Consider the following 23,153-nt stretch of genomic DNA (forward strand, 5'->3'; position numbering starts at 1 on the left):
ACATAATTTATACACAAATAAACGCAAATACACGACGCATTGAATCGCACGCTGGTTGTAGGGACCTGGGAAGTCTCTTATATACTAGACTTTACTTTTATTCAGCGCTTGTGAGAAACGGGGTCGGCACATCTTTTCTTTTGATGAAGTTCGGGAATTATTATGAAATTTAAACTGGAGTTCTCCTTGATTAGATGCTTGTAAATACTATTTTAGAAGAAATATAATTTCTACGACAAAATTTCGATAATATTATAGACCAGTCCTGTATTTCTCCAGGAATTTATTTACAATGCTGATTTTGAAAGTCTCACAAAAACCGTTTCGTAATTAGTTCGGAACGATTCAGATATACTTACATTGAATTTCTAAAAATTTCTGGAACTTTGCACAAATCCTCAATTATGGAACAAATTCAGGAATTCTTACAGAATTTATTTTTTCCGTGTATATAAGTACCTGCTCCTCTCTCGCAAAGACATTCACAGTTATCCCTCCACTGTAAAATATAAAGTGAGGGAATTTATCAGTCTTTCATCTTTGTTTTACCAGAGGTGACAAATTAAATTAATATGTTCTATTAATTTAAAAAAATATATATTTTTAAAAAATATATTTTTTTTTAAATAATTTTTTGAAAAATATATTTTTTAAAAATAAATTTTAATTAATAATTAAGAAAAATCAATTTTCAAAACCTTTGTTTTTTGTTGGCTGCCAATAAAAAATCAAGCTTTTGAAAATCGATTTTGTTTCCTTGGCAATTCCTTGGCAACTAATATTGGCCCGATGCTTGGCTACCGATCATTGGCAGTAGCGTGATCATCCCAAGTTTAAACCATTGGTGGTCCAATGATGGTTGCCATTAATGTTCCAATAATGGAACGGAGTTCGCCAAGCATGGCCCATTATTGAACCAATCGTTTACTTCCCATTGGGCAGTTTTAATGCCGCACGATTGTAAATGGAATTTTAATGAAAGTACGAGTTTTTATTAACCCTAGAACTAAAATATGATTTTTTTATAGACTAACGAAAAACTGGGGTGGTTTGGTACCCCAGATTTGAAACAATTGTAAAAGGTTACCTTCTATGTAATTTTTTTAATTTGTCAACAATGTGGCTAATTTGAAAAAATTAAACGGATTTTAAAAGGTAAATAGAGACAATTTTATTTTGATTAAGGCAACTTGAAAATTTAAATATTATTTACAATATATACAAATGTTAAATGATTTTAAAATAGAATAAAAATTATTTATTACAAAGGAGGTTTCTATTTTTTACGGGGGAGTTTCCGAGGTCTTACAGTTTTTCTTTATTTACCTTTTAAAATCCGTTTAATTTTTTCAAATTAGCCACATTGTTGACAAATTAAAAAAATTACATAGAAGGTAACCTTTTACAATTGTTTCAAATCTGGGGTACCAAACCACCCCAGTTTTTCGTTAGTCTATAAAAAAATCATATTTTAGTTCTAGGGTTAATAAAAACTCGTACTTTCATTAAAATTCCATTTACAATCGTGCAGCATTAAAACTGAGCGCTACAGCGCTATGCGAGGATTTACGTTTTATTTTTTTTCTCAAAAACTACTGGCTGTCCCACGATGAAAATTTCAGGACAAGTTCAACACATTTATGGCTACAAATGGTAAAAAAATGATAAAAATTGAAGGTAGCATATTTTTTCTATGGCTTTTAAAAAAATTAAATTAATTTTTTAAACAAAAAATTTAAATAATTTTTTTAATTTTAATTTTTTAAATAAAAGTATATTTCAATACGAACAATTTAAGAGGTCATAAACTAAAATCCGTTAAGAAGAAGCAGAGATATATATTTTTCAAAAAAAAAGTACAAACAAATTAAAAATCCAATATGTCCGCCAATTTTTGAAATTTTTTAAAATCGCTTGGGGATTTTATTTAATACCACCAGAGGATATAATCTACCCAATTTCAACCGAATCCCAAAACCTAATAAAATTTTTTGTGTTGAACTGACGTGGAATACACCTATTTCTAAATAATTTTCATTATCGATTGTTAAGATGTTGATTACTCGAGTGTGTATTTACCAATTAATATCATTAAGCTTTTGTATACAGTGTTATAATGCTTACACAATGTGTTTGTGTAACTCTAGGTTTATTTAAGCATAAATAATGAGGTCGCACATATAGTGTAGCGTTAAATAATTCACAGTATATACTCTAGCCAGAAACTCTGATTACCGTACAATACTTTTTGAATATGAAAATTTTATTTAATTTTTATCTTATATACTTTTTTTTGCTTTTTTTAAACTTATTTTTTCAATATAGAATTTATTTTTCTATTTTATCGCATATTTTGAGGGGGAAAAAGGATATTTCAGAATTATCGTAACACTTCATTTTCCAGTAGCAAGAAGATCTCGTAAAAATTAATAAATGTTATAGAGTCATTAGCGAACTAAATGTCTTTTACGAGCTTATACATTTTAATTAACGATCTCTCTGAAAACCACTGATTCGTAATTTCACTTGTTTCAAGAGTGGGTCAACCCCATTTTATACGTACAATTTTGTTTTTTGTTTCAATTTCAATTTTTGTAAAAAAGCAGCTGGAGTACAAATATATTTGTATTTTTTTACTTTGTTCACTTTTTTATTTTTTTAGTTCTTTTATTTTTGTTGTTTGCTGCTTATTAATTTTTTGAACTTTCTTTATTTTTTTATTTCTTTATATTTTTTTGAGTTTAATGAAAAGAAGGGTAAATTTTTCTTTGAGAGAAAATTTCCATTAAATTTATAAATTTAAGTTTTAGAGAAACAAAAAGGCAGTTAATTTAAATCTATTGGTTTTTTTCGCTTGAATTGTCGTCTAGTGAGAAGATGGAACTATTCAAGTGTGAAATCCAACCACTTTTGAAAACGCACTCAAGGAAATCGAATTTTTCTTTACAAACAAATCCCCTTCTTCAGTGATCGAATGACTCTTGGTAAAAATTTCCAAGACATCGATTTTTTCTGATTTTACATTCAATTTCATTATTGTGGTTTTTAACTTTTATAAAACTGAATTTTTTTCTAGTTTCAATGTAGAAAACTTTTTTATCTCCCTCTTTATAAAAATAGTTTTTTTTCTAATTCTTTTACTTTTCTTTTGAGTTTTTTTGTGTTTTTAACATTTTCAGAATAATTATTAAATCATCTAATTATTACTAAATTATTATTTAAAAAAGGGGCTCAAAAATAAAAAAATAAAATCAGAAGAAAAATGGGGAAAAACGAGAAAAAATTTTTTGAGCATTTTCTGTCTTTAGTTACTAAACATATAAAAGGAACAAAAATTTTGTCTTTTTAATTTTTTATTATTCACTTTCTAAAATGATTAAAATTTAAAGTTAAAAAAGTAGAAGTGAACAGAAGGAAAAATATTTTTAAAAAATAATGAAAGCAAACATTTATTTTTTTTATTTTTAAAACTTTTGAAAACAATTATAGAAAATACGAAAACGATAAATTAAAAAACGGAAAGAAATATTAAAAAACTATAATAGAATAAAAAACATGGATAAAAATAAGAGGAAAAGATAATTTAACAGAAAAGGACATAAAAAAACAAAAAAAAGGAAAAATAGAAAAAAATATTACAAGAAAAAATATAAAAAGAGGAAAAGGAAAATAATTAATATTGCAGAATAAAAAAACAAATTCAAACATTTTTGTCTATAAACGTAAATATCGAAGTACATTTTCAGTTCACATAAATGACATACATATATCAAAGAGAAAGTAAAGTCACTTGTGAAAAAGAGCCATAAAATTGAATGATTGACTTCGAAACGAAGAATTGAAGAGGAAGAAAAGATCATAAGCGTCAGAAAAGTGACATGATGAATCGACAAAGTTTAACCTAAGGAAAAATTTTTAAATAATTGAGATTATCATTTCAGCAAAAAGTGATAAATTATTTTTTATTGCTTGTTTAATTTCATTACATCGTAATTTCGATTGTACTTAAAATTTACCAAAATGAAATTGAAATGAAAATTGGAAAATTAAAACAAAACTCTAATAAAACGGAAAGAAAATTAAAAAGAAATTACAAATAAAAATATATAAAAATGAAATTTATAGGTATAAAAGTAAAATTTATAAAAACAATTTTTACAATTAATTTATAATAATATAATTTCTAACAAAAATTTGTAGAAAACATTTTTTAAATTATACCTATTTCTAAAAATAAAATTTGTAAAAATTAAAATGTAAATTAGATTGAAGGCCTGGATGCTATAGGTATGTTAGAAGGGGTGTTCTACATTACCGACCGAGTTTTAGTACCTGCTGCCACCGCTAGATAGCGCCACTTAATTTATGTTCAACTTAAAACCCGTTGGTGGGGTATTTGAATTTTTTTCAAAGTTTAAAGTGGCTTAGAAGGGGTGTTCTACCTTACTGACCTTGATGATAATACTGATATAAAAATGTCGATAAATTATCGACTGCATATAAGTTATCGACCGATGGCAAACATAACTATCAGTCGGCAATGCAGATTTCTTCCACAAATTTTGGTTCGGTTGGTATGTCAGGGTTCTGCATTACCGACAGTTGGTCTTATTTGAATATGATAACTTCAAGTTATCCCAGTAGTTGGCGTTTGCAATATTGTGGTAGGAGAGTTGCGACTATGGAGTAGTGGGGGTCTACCGGAGTGGGGTGGTAAGTATAGTGGGGACTGGTGTATAAGTTGCGGAGCGCGAGCCAGGAGCATCAGTGGCTTCTTTTCAGCAGCATACAGTTCAGATAGAGTCGTCTTCAGTGTTTGCAGAGTGCTTTTCATAATTATTTTTTATTTTTTAGCAATTTCAGGTTTTTAGGTGCTTTTTTTGTTTTTTGGTGGTGGATTTTCTTTTACAGGGTTTTTTATTTTTATTTTATTCCTTTTATTCTTTTAGCTTTAGGTTTTTGATATTTTTATTTTAGTTTTATTCCTTTTATTCCTTTAGCTTTAGGTTTTTTTATTTTTATTTTAGTTTTATTTCTTTTTTTTATACTTAGGTTTTTAGGTTAAGGTTTAACATGTCGAAGATCAAATCAGTGAAAAAAAAATCGCGACATCGAATGAGTGTGGATGAGTACAACGAATTGTGTCGTGAGTCAGACAACTTAATCAACATCGCTGAACGTCAACTTATTACCACAATGGGAATGACAGGTGAGGATAAACTTATTAGTGCATTCGAATGGCAAAACAAGTGTCAACATAACAAAAATATTTTGCAATCATTTTTAAGAAATTCTGATTCTTTGCCTTATCAGAAATCAAGATGTTTAAACCTAACTCAAAAGTTGGAATACTTGTTTTGCAATTTTAATGCTTTAATGAAACGTGGTGCAGGTGTACAAATGGAGAATGAAAGAATGAAGTGGGTTGATTTTGATAAGGCATTTGATGGTCGTTTACAGACTAGTGCTATTTTAAATATTGACTACATTGATGTTAATGAGTTTCTTGATGATGCCTTTGTTTTGTTTGAATTTAACGTACGAAAAGCTTTAGATAAATATGGGCCGCTAAAAGTGTATACTGTGTTGGGCGCGAAATTTATAAAAGAGTCGATAAACGGAAAGGAAGAAATGTCTGATCTTAAGACATTTATCGCGAAAATGGGTGAAATATTTTTAACAACCCACTTAGATGAGTGGTACAATGGTAATGTCAAACAAATAACTTTGAAAAGAATGTAAGAATTACAACAGAAAGAATCAAATTGGAGACTTCATTCTATTCAAAGGTTAGAGGTTAACATTAACAGTTATAATCCCATGCATGCTGGTTCATATATCGATTTACCACCTCCCATTAAAAGAAAACAGGCTTGCATTAATGTTCAGAATGCTGATCAGCAATGCTTTAAATGGTCAATTTTGTCAGCTTTACATCCAGTTGAAAACCATGCAGACCGAGTTTCGAAATATAAGTGTTATGAAGATGAGCTTAATTTCACTGGAATTGAGTTTCCTGTTGCTCTCAAAGATGTTTCAAAATTTGAGGAACAGAACAACATTTCAGTGAATGTGTATGGACTCATAAAAAAAGATGAAAAGTTTACGGTTGCTCCATTACATTTGTCATCGCAAAAGAAGGTTATTCATGTAAATCTTCTTCGAGTTGAAGACCACTACATTGATAAAAATCTTAAGAGTGAGGAGGAAGAGGAGGAGGACGATCAAAAAATCATCTCTTTCAACTACCATTATGTGTACATTAAAGATTTATCCAGACTTGTCAGCACTCAATTGTCAGGTCATAGGGGTAAAAAATACATCTGTGATCGTTGCCTTCATTATTCTTACGATGAACTGAAGCTAAGTGAACATGCAGAAATCTGTCAAAAGATAAATGTTACGAGTATTAAGCTTCCTGAACCAGGGAAAAATTTCGTTGAATTTAAAAATTATCAAAACAAGGAACGTGTGCCATTCATCATTTATGCAGACTGTGAAAGTATCCTGATTCCTGCGGAAGCACCACAGCAACCTAGTAATACTGAGATTTTTCAAAATCACAAAACTCTCAGTATTGAATATTATTTAAAGTGTAGTTTTGACGAGTCGTTGTCCACATATAAAGCATCTCCAAGAGATGAAGAAAATCCGGCTAAATGGTTTTCAACTGAATTAAAGAATGTGGTTGACAATCTTGACAATTTATAGATATTTATAGATATGCCGGTACATGTCATATTTGTAGGAATAAAATCAAGCCTGGGGATGTAAAAGTACGAGACCACTGTCATCTAACAGGGAAGTATCGGGGACCCGCGCATCAAGATTGCAATATTAATTATCATGAATCGCAAATAATACCTGTTGTTTTTCATAACCTTAGCGGGTATGACGCCCATTTTATTATCGAAGCTATTGCTACAGAATTTGAGGGTAATGTTTATTTGCTTCCTATTAATAAAGAAAAGTATATCAGTTTCACGAAAAGCGTAAAAGGTAGTTACATCAAGTTCCGCTTTATCGATTCTTTTAAATTCATGGCATCATCATTGGACAAGTTAGCATCCTACCTCGACGAATATAAAATTGTAAACACAGTTTTTTCCAATTACAGTGCTGATAAAATCAAATTGTTAACGCGAAAAGGAGTTTTTCCTTACGAGTACACGGAGAGAAATCTGCTACTAATATTACTCGAAAGAGCACATTACTTAAATTGCTTAACGTTTCTCTTATATTTTTCGCATGGATTCATATACTTATTGTAAAAATACTTTCAATGCAATAAGCATAAGAGACGGTAGCTAATTTTGCACGAAATCTTTATTATAAATACAAAGAGAACGTGCTATAAAAGTATTAGATTCTTCTTATAAGAATCGCTCGAACTCTGACTGATTTTCAGGCGGACTTTATACAACACAATCTTACCTGTGTATACGCACATATAACTCACACACACATATATTTCTCTGGACAGTTTTGTCGTCCTGTAAAACATTATATATTATATGTAGTATTTAATACTTGTTGCTGTTATAAAAAGATAATATTTATTTAATAGTAAGTATATTATTTAAAAATTATTGCATTTTTATTCGTGTTTGAACATATAAGCAACATGTGAAAATTGTTAGGTTATGTTATTGCAAACGTCACCGCTTTGTACGCGTTCCGTTCCTCGAAACCATCCAGAGAAATATATGTGTGTGTGAGTTATATGTGCGTACACGCAAGTAAGATTGTGTTGTATAAAGTCCGCCTGAAAATCAGTCGGAGTTCGAGCGATTCTTATAAAAAGAATCTAATACTTTTATAGCACGTTCTCTTTATATTTATAATAAAGATTTCGTGCAAAATTAGCAGCTGCTTTTTGTTTTTATTGCATCGAACTCTCCATTCCATTAAATAGATGATTTCGTATATAAATTATTATAACCTCAAGCTAAAGTTCTATTCAGCAGTGACTAATAAAATTTGTAAAGATTCTGCAAGCAATAATAGCAACAGATTTCTCTCCGTGTATATTGACTCAAAGGAAAAACTTGATAAAATTGGATTACCACCAAAAGAAAAATGTTATAGCACATTAAACGACTCGAATGTCTCTGATGAGGATTATGCACATGCGCAAAATGTTTGGACTGAGTTTGATTGTCAAAATTTGGGTGATTATGTGTACCTGTATATGCAAACCGATATTTTGTTACTCGCGGACATTTTTGAAAATTTTAGAAATCAATGTTTAATCGCGTACGGTCTCGATCCAGCCCATTACTACACGACACCTGGATTGACATGGGATGCCATGTTAAAGTATACGAAAATAAGATTGGAGCTCCTTACTGACATCGATATGGTAATGTTTGTCGAACGTGGAATTAGAGGTGGAGTAAGTCAATGCACCAATCGGTACGCTAAAGCTAATAATTCTTATATGGAGGAATATAATGAAAGTGAGGGGACATCTCATATCGTATACTTTGATGCTAATAACCTCTACGGTTGGGCAATGATCCAGTCAATTCCCTATGGTGGCTTCGAGTGGATAGAAAATTTTGACAATAGCTTTGATTTCAACGTCTCTGATGACGAGGTGATTGGCTATATTTTAGAAGTTGATTTGGATTACCCCGATAATTTGCATGATAAGCATAGTGATTTTCCGTTTTGCCCTGAACGCTCGAAGCCACCTGGATCTAAAGAGGAAAAGCTCCTAACTACCCTCCTATCAAAGAGAAAGCACGTTCTCCATTATCGCGCGTTAAAACAAGCTTTGGCGAATGGTCTTGTATCAGTAAAAATTCATCGTGTATTGAAATTTAAACAATCCACGTGGTTAAAATCATATATTGATTTTAATACAACTGGAAGAACAAGTGCAAGCAATGAATTTGAAAAGAATTTATTTAAATTAATGAACAACGCGGTATTTGGTAAGACAATGGAGAACGTGCGAAAACATGTCGATATTAAACTCGTTACAAAGTGGGAGGGTAGATATGGAGCTGAAGCTTTAATCGCGAAACCTAACTTCCACAGCAGAACCATTTTTAATCCGAATTTGGTTGCCGTGGAACTTAGAAAAATGGAGGTAAACAAGCCACTTTATGTGGGTTTAACAGTCTTGGATGTTTCAAAAACGTTAATCTATGATTTCCATTATGATTACATGTTAAAAAAAATATGACGCGAAAAATTTAAAACTATTGTGCACCGACACTTATAGTCTCATCTACGAAATCAGATGCTCCGTCATTTATGCAGACATGAAAGCAGATATTGATAAATTCGATACGTCAGATTATCCGGTTAATAACGTGTACGGTATTCCGCAAGCCAACAAAAAAGTTTTAGGATTAATGAAAGATGAGTGCAGTGGAAAAATCGTGACTGAATTTGTTGGCTTGCGGAGCAAGATGTAGAGTGTGCGAGTTGAAAACAAAGATTTTATAAAAGAGGCTAAAGGTGTGAAAGCTGTAGTTGTTAAGAAGAACATAGACTTTGATGATTATGTGTATTGTTTACAAAATGTAAAAATTCAATCTAGAATGCAATATTGTATCAGATCAAACCTTTACAATGTTCAGACTTTAAAACAAACAAAAATTGCTCTGAGTCCTTTCGATGATAAAAGATTTTTGTTAGCCAAAAGTACCGACACTCTAGCATGGGGGTATTGTAAAATTGCAAAAATTATGGAAGATGATGAAGCATTATAAAAAAAAGAGAGAGGGAGGAATTGATTGTTTGAATAAAAGATGTTCATTTTATTTTATGTCTTTTTTATTCAATAAAACCTTAATCTAGTTACATTTATTCAATAACATTACTTAAACTTGTTTTAACTTTGCTTAAACTTATTTTAAAGTTACTTTAACAATACTTTAACTTATTTTAACGTTACTGTAACTTATTTTAACTTTATTTTAACGTTAATTTAACTATATTACATATCAGATTTTTTATCCAACTATTGTGCGAGCTATCAAATCCAAGACATTTTACATAGACATCATTACCACGAGTTTTCAGGACTTTCTTAACAAGGTAAACATCTGGATACTGGACTTTTAGCAGTTCTTCCTCATAAAAACCACCTTCGATGGGTTGATTTTGGTAATCTTTCAGCTTGTATGTAACTGGTTTTGTCGATTTGACTTGGTCCACAGTGAATATTTCCGTTGTCCAGTTGGGAGTATATCCTTTTTCGAAAATATTTTTAAATTTGCTGACTCGAACTCTATCTCCTCTTCTGAATTTTAATTTTTTCAGCGGAATTTTTCGAAGTTTACGGATACGTCTCAGCAGTTTTCTTGTATCTTCTACAGTAACACCTTTGGGTTTCATACCAATAGTACGATGCTTTTTATTATTGTACTTTGATATGAGCGTAGGTAAAAGATATATCCATTTGTAATTGCCTTGTAAGCTGAATTTAGGCCACATCATATTTTTCAGAGTGCGGTTAAATCTTTCAACAATTGAGGCTTTAAAATTACTATAGGTAGAATAGAGATTAATGTTAAATTCTTGCATTAAACTCTTAAATTCAGAATTGTAAAATTCTTTGCCTCTATCAGTGTGCAAATTTTTTGGAATTCTACCTTGTTTTAGAATAGTTTTCATGGCTAGAGAAATGTCCTTTCCATTCTTACTCTTTACAGCTACAGCCCAGGCATATTTGGAAAATATGTCTATAACTGTGAGCATGTATTTGAAACCTTTATTAGAATAAGAATAAGGTATCATTTTAACCAAATCTGCTTGCCAGGTTTCATCGATGCCACGCATTTGAACTTTTCGACGAAAATAATTTTTTCTAGCCTGTCTATGCAACTCTTTAACAACAGTTAACTTTTCATTGTCCATTTTCAAGGTTTGTTAAACGTGAATCCAATTTAGCGATATATTTAGCGTTTTGAAAAGGTAATTCAAGTTGTAAATCAGTTTCAATCTGCTTAAGTTTTTCGTTAATTCTTTCCTCGATAGATTGTATAAGAATATTCAAGTCATCAATAGCTGATCTTGAAGATGATGTAACTGCAAAGACAGTTTTTATTTCGTTTTTAACAATTTGTTTTACTTGTCTTAAATTTACTGCGTCGTGTTGCTCTTCAGCGTCTTGCACGTTGCAAAGTCTTTTGTTATCAATATCGTATTGTCCATTTGGAGTAATTTTAAAACAAATTCCAGAAGGTCCAGGTTGTCCACGACCTGCAGTAGGTCGTGACAAAGGATGTCCAAACACATCAATGCTCATTTTAATACTAAGCTTTGTTTGCTTGAACTCTTCTAATATATAATGCGAGCTTTACGTAGTTCTTCAATAATTGACATAATTTCATTATTGTGGCTCGGATTTCCAGCTTGCTGCGATGCTACTAGCAGACGTAATCTGTCAACTAGTTCATTAGGATCATCCCAATAAATGTAGTCTGGGTTAAATTGTTTCTTTGTAATCATAAATTGAGGTAATTTATTTCCAAGCTTCTTCTTCTTCTTCCCTTTAAAAATACCTCTACCCTTTTTTGGTGTACTCTTAAAAAGTTTTGCAATGATATCAATGTATTTAGAACTCTTATTTATGTTGACAGGTTCACTGGAACTATAATTTTTTCGATGTGCATTTGTAGCTACAAGAATTTCTTTATAATTTTCTAAATCATCTGGACTTATTAATTCTTGTTTAGCTCTTTGTTTAAATAAGAGTTCAATCAACCCAGTAGTTTTTAAATATTTTTTCTTTCCAGCAAGTCGAATATGAGGACCTTCTAAATCAACTGGTGTATCTCCAATCATAAAAGTACCATTAGGCAGCTTACGTACTCCATAAACCATGTCTAAAAAAGTTTTTCTGTTTTTATTCAATAATGTAATAAATTTATTTGTCAAATTTTCATAATTAAGATCTTCATCTAATGCTTTTTCAAAATTAGTACTCTTATCAAATAGAGTGTCATTGAGTAGTGTTTTATCAAATTCCTCCTCATCATCAACTGCAGTAGAGAAAGAAAAATCATTTTCCTCTTTTTTTACTTTTTCTTTCTTAACATTTTTGAAAGGTATGTCAGTTACTTTAACCAACTTTTCAAGAGGTGTTACTATAGGTTAAAGAGTTTCTTTTAAAACTGTTTCTGCAGCCTCTTTACCCATTTTGAGGAAACGATGTTTTCGCCTAATAGCATAACTAGCTTTCGCTATTTGACAAAGTGTTTCTTGCTCTTTTCTATACATGTTTTCTTAGTGACAATATAAACTATACTAATTAAAAATTTAATAAAGTTCTTATATTTATAGTGTAATGAAGCAATCAAATCCTCTTCTATATCTTCCCTCATTAAAATTACGGTCCTTATCAATAACAACAAATCCGTATTTGGCCGATTTCCAACATTCTGAACATAAATCGCGAAATTGAGTATAACTCATATCAGTATTAACATGATCTTCATAAACATGTTTCAGATTCTTTTCATCTTGTCTGAATAGAACCAATAAATTTACATTATCTCGAACTAGATGTTTTGGAATACGAGCCTACGTTTGACACAAGTAGAAACTGTCAACGTTTACATGTCTACCCATAAAAAAGAAAGCTCTAACATTATCTTGTTTTTCGCAAGCAATGTCATCAAAAATGAATATTGAATTTGGTTTACCACAATTTGAGAGACCACAGAAAACAGCTCGAATGCTGCCTGAAAACAGACTACCATGATGTTTAATCTTTTTTTCGTTTGTTTCTATATCTATACTAGTTATTGGCAGCATGACAGGTTGTTTCGTGAACTGCATCTTGATTTATACATTTTAGGGTAGTTACTACTACCCTAAAATGTATAAATACCTAGCTTATATAGTAATTTTGTCAGTTTCACGACAACCATTGTAGAGTGAAGAATGATTCTGCATAAAGAGGTAAAAAAGAACGCTATTAAGGAAAAGGTTTAATCAATCGTATAATCAATAGTTTACCGTGAGAGTTACATTTGCCAGGTTACCAATTCTGTGGGCCTGGTACAAAGTTAGCAAAGCGTTTGTCTCGAGGTAGTTAGACGCTGCTTGTAAGCAACACGAAATTGCATATTCGCAAAATCGAGAAAATATTCAAGCTAGAAACGAAGCAGATAAAATATTAGCTAAGAAAGCGTGGGAACGTGTTACAGCTAAAAATTCTAGTGTGAGTGAACGAGCAGCTGCTTTAGCTATTTCCGGAACCATGAAAACTAAATCTAAATTAGGTATGGGGATGAAAAGAAGGAGAAAATCGTCCATAAGAAAGAAAAAAAGAAAAACAATATGTAAGAAGAAAAGAATAGCACTAAGGAAAATTGTCGATGCTGCGCGAAAAAGTATGGTTCCCAGTAATAATGCTGAAGAATCAATTAGAGCAGCTATGATTGGTGCACGACAAGCAATAAAAAATGTTGGTGGTAAATCTAAAATTTTATCACCTCGAATTCTTCCTGTACCTACTAAAGTAGGTGGAATTCTACCGCTTGTTCCAATTTTTTCTGGACTTAGTGCTTTAGGAGCCCTTGCTGGAGGAGCTTCAGGAATAGCAAGGGCTGTTAATAAGGCTAAAAAAGCCAGTGAACAGCTTTCAGAAGCTCAGCGTCACAATAAAACAATGGAAGCTATATCGCTTGGAAAAGGATTACACTTTAAACCTTATCGGCAAGGACTTGGTCTCCATCTTAAACCTTACACTCAAGGAAAGGGAATTAAAAAACGAAAGAAACGAGCACCGAGAAAGAAAAAACGAGCATCAAGGAAGAAGAGAATAACAAGAAGGAAAAAAAACTTGTTTTGAAGCTACCTCATCGTCCATTAACTGATTTTGATTTGTTGAAGTATGCCAGAACTATAAAAATACCTTATTTTCGCGGTGTTTTTATGCGAAATAAACTACCTATTAGTGGTCCTCACAAGTGTGAATCAGGAATAATTAATCTTGATAATAAACAAGGTGCTGGAACACATTGGGTAGCATATAAAAAATTTAGAAATGAAACAATGTATTTTGATAGTTTTGGTAACCTAGCTCCTCCAACAGATCTTGTCATTTATCTAGGTGATGGTAGCTTAATAAAATATAATCATGAAAGATTTCAAAATTATAATACATTTGTGTGTGGGCACTTGTGTCTTAAATTTTTATGTAATCAACTAAATATTAAGAGTAGCTTTAACCTGTATAAAAGTGTGTAACTATTGTAAGCTTTCAGTATAAAATCTGATAGCAAGATGAGTGATTCATTTACTTTAACGTTAACGGGAAATTCTCCAGTTCTTGAAGCTGAATATCGATAGAGAAAATAATAAGTTTTACATTGGAAATCAAATAATTCATATTGCAACTGTAAGTTATGAAATTAAAGACATTGAATCTTATATACAAAATTCTGTAGAAATCGGAATTGTCATTAGTATAAAACCGAATAATAATACATTGCGCAGTGTAGTTAAATCAAATTTGCCAATTGATTTTAAACCTATTGACTCGATTGGTAAATTTTTGGGATTTACATCGCAGCATCTAGCACCTCATAGAGCACATACTTCTGATTTACCTGTAGCAATTCTAAAGGTCAATTCAGTTAGAATTGAGTGCAATATAACATCTGGAGCATACATAAATAATCAAAAAGTCCACACTATACATGAATTCTTCCCTAGCGTTCCACCAGGATATAAGATTGTGGAAGTGCCTGCACACGTCATTTATCTTCCGATTTCCACCAAGACAGCTGCGAAATAATATACAGCTGCGAATTGGCGACCAGGATGGTGATTTAATAAATTTTAGAGAAGAAACTATAACTATTCGATTGCATATAAAGTCTTTGTAATGGGAATTGTTTATAATCAAAGAGCTGTTGTTAGTGGAAACTATAAAAGTCAAATCAGTCTAAAGTCATCTTACAAGGTGTTAACACCACAGAATCGTCTCTTTCTTCAAGAACTAGGTCTGAAAGTTCAAGGAAAAAAAACGAAAATAAGACAATCAATATACATATTTTGTGGGTGCTGTTGCAACAAAAATGGACGAACTTCTCAATATTCCAGCAGCAGTGAATTTTGATGAGTCTATAGCTCATTATGAAATTCATGCTCATCAACCGTATGCTTCTTCATCTTTTAACAATAGTGATAAAATTCGAATCGCAGTACAACATCAAGACTTGTGCATTTTACCTAGTAAAAGTTCATTACATATTTTTGGCAGATTAGCTAAAAATGATGGAATTACTCTTACGGAAAACGTGCATTTAAGTAATAATGCTGTATGTTTTTTGTTTGATGAAATTCGCTATGAACTAAATGAAATTGAAATAGATCGATGCAAAAACGTTAGATATACTACAATTATGAAAAATTATGTCTCGCAAACTCCTACACAGTTAAATTTTATTGAAAATGCTGAGTATTCAAGAATGGCAGCTGATGCAAGACTTGTATTGGAAAATGGCTATTTTGATGTCACTATACCACTCAGCATGATTTTTGGTTTTGCCGAAGATTATAAAAAATCGTTATGAACGCTAAACATGAACAAGAGCAAAAATTAACAATTTTAACAAGAGCACGTTCTGACATGAATGCTATATTTCAAACAGGACAAGGAGGTGATGAAGAATTTAAAATTTTCATCAATAAACTTGAATGGATGGTTCCATACGTTCTATTTGCAGATAATAATAAAATAAAACTATTAACATTTATTGAAAAAGATCCATTAATTTCAATAAGCTTCAGATCTTGGGAAATGTATAAATATCCTCTAATTCCTACAAGTTCAAAAGTTTTGTGGCAAATTAAAACATCAACGCAATTAGAGAAACCACGCTATGTTATTGTTGGATTTCAAACAGCGAGAAAAGATAAACGTAAAAAATATGCTTGTCATTTTGATCATTGTAATATTACAAACGTTAAACTCTTTTTAAATTCACAATATTATCTATATGGAAATTTAAATCTAAATTTTGATCAAAATCAGTACTCTCTACTTTATGAAATGTACGCTAATTTTCAATCATCCTATTATGGTAAAGATTCAAAACCTATTTTAACAAAGGATATTTTTAAAAGTCTGTTTCCTCTAATTGTTATTGATTGCTCTAAGCAAAATGAGTTTCTAAAACAAGCGTCAGTTGATGTACGTTTAGAATTTGAAGCAGGAATCAACATGCCGGCTGAAACTACTGCCTATTGCTTAATCATCCATGACCGCGTCATACAATAAAAACCAATCAGCGGCGTTGTCAAGAAACTGCTGTAATGGGGATAATGTAAGGGGGTGATTGGGTATAAAAACAGCTGCTTTCAGTCAGAATTTCAGTTTTGTTTGAACCTCCTTGTGCCTGGAATACATTGCCTGGACGCTACAAAAGTGAAAATCGTTGGTTAACGCATAATTACCATGGAAATGATTGGCCAGCTGGAGATGTTCCATATGATGAACTTCCTTCTCTTCTACAAGGAATACTTAAAGAATGCTCGGACAAAAATTGATCAATTTTGACGTTCGATATATGAAAATTTTTGTTTTTACACGTAGTTTTTGATAAAAATATTAAAAATTTTTTTTTTTAAATTTACCAAAAAAAATTTAAATTTTAAAAATAAAATTTAATTTTTAAGAATGTATGTATCGATCGATTTTTTTCAAAATTTTTTGTGAGAAACTGGTACTAAATTAAGAATTTTTAAGCATAGTCTGATGATGGGCAAACGATGGGATCTATTTGTTTCTGATTTTTCAATTTTTATATTTATAGCTAAAAGTATGAAAAATGAATGAATTATCGTAAGAATGCGATAGAGAAGGACAGACAAAGCTCCTGTCCTCTTCTATCTCATTGTTTTGTTATAAGTTCACGTCTTAAGATTTCATTGTGCGTTGGCCTTTTTCTATTTTACGCGCTGCGTTCATCCGCTACATCTCAAACCTTTAAAATATTTAAACGGTCACGAAATTAAATGTTTTTCTACATATGAATATGCTTTCTCAAAATTACAATAAAGTAATTAATATCCTGAACGTCTTGTAATTCATTTTTCATACTTTTAGCTATAAATATAAAAATTGAAAAATCAGAAACAAATAGATCCCATCGTTTGCCCATCATCAGACTAGGCTTAAAAATTCTTAATTTAGTACCAGTTTCTTACAAAAAATTTTGAAAAAAATCGATCAATACATACATTCTAAAAAATTAAATTTTATTTTTAAAATTTAAAATTTTTTTGGTAAATTTAAAAAAAAAATTTTTTAATATTTTTATCAAAAACTACGTGTAAAAACAAAAATTTTCATATATCGAACGTCAAAATTGATCAATTTTTGTCCGAGTTATAAGCATTTCAGAAAAAAATTTACGTAAAAAACGTGATTTTTCAAAAACCTGTATCTCTTAAACCGCTTAATGAAAAAATTTGAAAAAAATCATGGTAGCTCATTTCAACGAGCACTAAAAGAAAAAAAATATTTGAAAAAAATCGGAGATGCAAAAGTCAAAAGGTGTCCGACTTGGCGTGGAATGCCCCTATAGATTATTTTATATCAAGGACAAAAAGAAATATTATATTACTATTATTATTGATGTTGTTATGATGAAAAAAATTAATGCTCTAATGTTGTAATTAATTATATACTTACAAATAAGGTTAGAAAATGTTCCTTTCACCGTGCGAGCTGAAATCTGAATGACTCTATAAAGCCTGTCTCTTTCTCCGTCAGAGCTCCCTTCTTACTCGAGTCCGCCTATCTTCTCTCTTTGCGCGAGCTCCCTCCTAACTCGAGTCCCGCCTATCTTCCCCCTCCATACTTGTATCCTCCATGTTGAATACAATTTAAATCTAAAAAGTTTACAACTTAACTCAAAAAGCGTGTGCTAAAAAATTGTTTAAACACTGCTAAATTGTAAAAATACAAGCAAACATTTACTGACATTTTTTTTCATGCAGGACCAAAAAAAACACTAAACACTGTTTTACAAACATGAATAAACAGACAAAAATTTATTTTTCATGCGGAAAAAAATAAAGCGTGTACAATAAAAATATATTAAAACTACTATATACACAATAATAATTTTTCTGAAGAAATCGAGTCTTTTTTTTGCTACTCTGTAGCTTGACTAATTACACTTTAAAGAAACAGACAAACAAAACGTTAACTAAACGAAAACTTTGGTACTCTTCGAGTAAAATAAAAAAAATGTGAACTTAAAACTTATTTTTCGTGCGGAAAAAAATAAGCGTGTACATTAAAAAAAAAATTAAAACTACTATATACACAATAATAATTTTTCTAAAGAAATCGAGTCTTTTTTTTTGTTACTCTGTAGCTTGACTAATTACACTTCAAAGAAACAAACAAACAAAACGTTAACTAAACAAAAACTTTGGTACTCTTCGAGTAAAATAAAAAAAAATGTGAATTAAAAAATAAAACGTGAACTTAAAACTACTTATTCTACACATCTAATGAAAAATTCTTTTTAAATAAAACTTATCTTTGGTCCTCTTCGTCCAGTAAAAATATTTAAAAATCACATTAACTTAACACTGATTATGATTGAGTAAACAAATATTTAAAACTACACAAAAAATTCTTCTTCGAGGCTGAAATACAAACTGAATTCACCCACTCACTCGCCAGGATCCTCTGTAGCATTATGTCCAAATAATTCTTACAATAGTTCTTTGAATTCTACATCCTTAGATGTAGAACTTTGCGAATCTGATTGATTTTCTTCAAATTGCGCTGGAACACACCTCGGCTCATCCCACCGGGTCCAGCGAAATCTTACATATCCTTCTTCTTCACTGTTATTTTTATCCTCTTGAATGATTTCCTCCGCCATTTTGAATAAATCATCTAAAGTATCTGACTCTTGAATGATTGAAGAAGACTCTCTAGAAACTTCAAAATTCGAATATGTCTGCATCAAATACCTCTTCGAGATCGTTGACAATCATGTCGACGACTTTAGGTATGCAACAATTTGACTTCTGGCCTAGAACCTCCTTCCTTGTTGGTACATACACTGATGAATTTTCTTTAAATTGCACTGGAACAAACCTCGACTCATCCCACCGAGTCCAGGGAAATCTCGTCACATTTTGAGGGACATATTCTTCAACTCGAGGTTCAGGCTGCTAAAGAAAAAGATTTTTTATATAAACACTATATTATTTACTTAAAATTTACGCATAAGAAAACTTAAAACATAGTTATATTATGATTAATAATGAGTTAATTATAATAATCACACTATACTTACACTTTTCATTTGGTGTATTCGAGAGTCGTTTGGGAATTGCTTCTTGCAATCACTACACATGCAATACATGCTATCTTTATTTGTTTTGTGCATTATTTTTATTTTTATATTTCTTTTATTATTTTTTAATTATAATCTCACTCAGCAGTCGTTTATTAAAGATGGAGTTAGTTTCTCCAAAGTTCATACATACGAGGGGGAACAGCACCAAGGTGGTAGTAGACCTAGGCGGTAAAATTCAACGACACAGTCTGATTGGTAGTTGCAAAGTGGAAAGATTCTGGTTGACCAATCAGAGTTCGTTAATAGAAAATTTTCTTACTGTTGGGCTCTATCACTATATCGAAATATTTTGAGTATGACGTCAGAGTCGTTTCATATTGTGTCGTCTGTTTGTTTTCCCTTCAGTTTTTTGACGTCATACTCGAAATATTTCGATATAGTGATAGAGCCTAATATCTAGTGAAAAATATAGGTTGGCACACACTTAGAGAAAAAGTTTATTTCACTTAACCAAACTGTTTAATTAACCTATTTTATTTGTTACGATAAAACAATTTCATTGATTTAAATAAAAATTTGGTTCATTCTAATAAATACGTAAAATTTGTTTAGTTATCCGAAAGAAATTTTTTTATTTGAAGGTGTTTGTTTCATTTAAAAAATTAGTGTTTTGAATAGAGAATATTATTTAGTTGAATACAATTTGTTTGACACAACACTTGGTTGATTCAACCAAAATTTGGTTGTTTTAAACAAATTTTTTTCTGAGTGCACAATGGTTTTAAGAAACTCATTAGAGAATGTAAAACATGAAATTTGTGTTTTTTCTTTCGTTTCACGAACATAATTTTGTATTGATTGTTTAATAATAATAATAATAATAATAGTAATAATAATAATAATAATAATTTTTTTTTTCACGGGGGAGAAGAGGAAATGCATTAACGCATGCCCAGGAAGATCCCACTTACCTGGGGTATGTCGGACTCGCACAAAATGCAAGGAAAAAAAAGAAACCTCACATACCTGCTTTTACGGCAGTCACAATACCGACTAAAACCTCTTCTTGATTCCCCTGGGTTTCGAACCTTCTATCCACCTACGGAACTACCTTTCGGCTTCAGACTTCGCAGATGGATGGTCCCATTTAGTCGCTGGCGCGACTCTTCCGTGCCGCTCTTCTTCTGGCCATTATTTTCTCCTTGTTCTTGACAGGGTCTTCTTAGCTTCCTCTAAGGCAGTCCTGAAGACCTTGCACCGACCTGATCCAGCGACGTGTTGGATGTTCTCCTTTTCGCCGAACTTCGCCTTGCATAAGAAGCAGCATGGGCTCTTCTTACAATCTGCTACCTTATGGCCGGCTTCTCCGCACTTGAAGCACGCAGCTGACCTATCTACTGCTTGGCAGTCTCGACCTATATGGCCATAGCCAAGGCACCTGTGGCACCTTGTGACCATAACTCTTCTACTTATTCTGCAGGACACAAAACCGATTTTAATGTGCCCTATCTTCTCCAGCTTGTTAGCGTCCTCTTTGGAGGTGACCACGACAGCGAGCTTAATACCTCGCTTATTTGGTCCGAGGACCGTCACCTTCCTGCTTCCTGCTGGCACCGTAGATAGTTTGTCCAGGGCTTCTTTGACATCCTCCTGTTCGGTAAGGGTGTCCATGTCGCGGATCTCCAGCACAGTCTGCCGATCCGCCATCTGCACCTTACCTAGATCGCCGATCACCTTTGTCACCTCCTCGGTGAACAACTTCCTGTTCGAAGACCCCCCAATTTTAATAAGGAGGTCTCCCTTTTTAGTGGGTACAGCTCCCACAACCCTTGTCTGGCTGGCCTCCAAGTCAGCCTCTTTTCGAACCTTCGCCAGCACCTCGGCTATATTATAATAATAATAATAATAATAATAATAATAATAATAATAATAATAATAATAATAAAATCTTATACATAAATAATTATTTAAAAAACAGGGTGGGGAATATTTATTCTAATATAAATATGTGTTTTTTCTTAGTTGGTAGTGGCCAATAAAGAAATCGGTTAATAAATTTGGTTGAAAAAATTGAAATCATCTCCAACAATTTCTTTTTTTTTCTTTTTAATTAATATGAAGATAGAATTAATTTATACCACTGGTATGGTAAAATCTTTAACAACTACTGACAGTAAATACCTACCAATCTTATTTTAAAATTTTAAAGTACTGCGTGCAACTTCGATGTCAAAATTTAAAATATTCTACTCCAACAGACTATAAATTTACAATAAATATTTTTAGATATCCTTCCATAGATGGTCCTACTTTAAAATTTTAATTTTTATTGTTAATTTATAGTCTGTTGGAGTAGAATATTTTATAAATAACCCTAACCAAGCGTCTTGAAACTTTCAAATTAAAAATTCAAATATCCCACCAAGGGGGTTTGAATTCGACGGTGGCGCCATCTAGCAGTTGCCTCCGGCACTAAAAAATCAGTCGATAATTTATACCCATTCTAACACACTTTAAATTTTAAAAATAAAAATTCAAATACCCCACCAACGGGCTTTAAGTTGAGCAAAAATTAAGTGGCGCCATCTAGTGGTGGTAGTCGGTACTAAAAAATCGTTCGGTAAGGTAGAACACCCCCTTCTAAGCCACTTGAAAGTATGAAATTAAGAAATCTACCTTACCGACTGTAGGTAAGTGGTCCCGAAGTCTCATAGCTTTACTACTATAAAGATAAGAATCTTGAGAATTAGTAAAACAAGTTGTAAATCCAGATGTTTATTACCTGAACATTTTGCTTCCTCTTTACGATCAGCAAAAAAAATTTGCTTCCTCGTGGACGAAGCATTAACGACAAATATATTTAATTTTTAAATCATTTTATATACAATTCAACATTTATAAAATAAAGTTTATTCGTCTTAATAGAAAGAATATAATTTGCTTATACAGTAATATGAATCTAAATAAACAAAAAATTTTTTGGTAAAAATGTGAATTTTTCAACTTTAATTGTAATTAATTCTATAATTTTCAATATAATATATACTTTATATACATCAATCGATTCGTCTTGATGCAAAGAATATGATTTTTTATTTATTTTTCAATAAATAATAACATTTTATTGTACAGCAACATGATTTTTAAGAAAAAATGAATGTTTATTAAAAGTGCAAATTTTTTGTCTATAATTGGTTTTAATCCTATAAATTTAAATACAATGTATACTTTATATATACCAATCGATCTGTCTCGGCGCAAAGAAAAAGATTTTAGAAATAAATGAGTAAGATTTTCTTCTACGGCAACATAATTTTGCGGAAAGAACTCATTTTTTGATAAAAATGCGAATTTTTCAGCTTTAATTGTGATTAACTCTATAAATTCTTATACAATTTATACTTTTTATATACCAATCGATTCGTCTTGATGTGAAGAATAAGATTTTATTATATATTAACTTCAATAACCAACTTAAAAAAATTTTTTTTAAACAAAAATTTTTTTAGAAAAAAGTCAAAAAAAAGTGTTGTATCAATCCATTTCGAGATATTTTTATGATACATATACCTGGTAAATTTTAGCCAAATTCGTTAAAACTTCTTCGAGTTATCGTGTTCACAAAAATCGGGATCCACACACACACACACACACACACATACATCCGGACAATTGTTCAGGGTCTTATATAACATAGTCCTATATAGAATAAAAAATTTGTTGAAAGGATTTTTAAAAATTTTGTAAATTAAACGACTACAAAGCTTTCTTGTAGTCCTTTTTGCTTCCTTGAAGCAAAAAGGGATAAAAAAATATAAATTACTTGGATAACACAGGACCACAAAATTT

At 31.2% G+C, this 23,153-nt stretch overlaps 3 protein-coding genes across 3 annotated transcripts in view; all 3 read left to right on the top strand.

Moving 5' to 3' along the window:
• Positions 1 to 23,153, top strand: part of LOC122510014 (disks large 1 tumor suppressor protein) — a 1,103,313-nt gene that overhangs the window by 250,899 nt on the left and 829,261 nt on the right. The gene's annotated exons all lie outside the window — the stretch shown is intronic.
• On the top strand, positions 6,724 to 9,428 carry LOC122509991. The gene is made up of 3 exons (XM_043624356.1): positions 6,724 to 6,729; positions 8,042 to 9,147; positions 9,233 to 9,428. The coding sequence occupies exons 1-3, from the start codon at positions 6,724 to 6,726 to the stop codon at positions 9,426 to 9,428; spliced, it is 1,308 nt and encodes a 435-aa protein (XP_043480291.1).
• LOC122509992 lies at positions 15,051 to 15,548 on the top strand. Its single transcript, XM_043624358.1, has one exon. It carries the CDS (start codon positions 15,051 to 15,053, stop codon positions 15,546 to 15,548), a length of 498 nt encoding a protein of 165 aa, XP_043480293.1.

Source organism: Leptopilina heterotoma, unplaced genomic scaffold (assembly GCF_015476425.1).
Source record: "Leptopilina heterotoma isolate Lh14 unplaced genomic scaffold, ASM1547642v1 Lhet_65, whole genome shotgun sequence".
Classification (NCBI taxonomy): domain Eukaryota; kingdom Metazoa; phylum Arthropoda; class Insecta; order Hymenoptera; family Figitidae; genus Leptopilina; species Leptopilina heterotoma.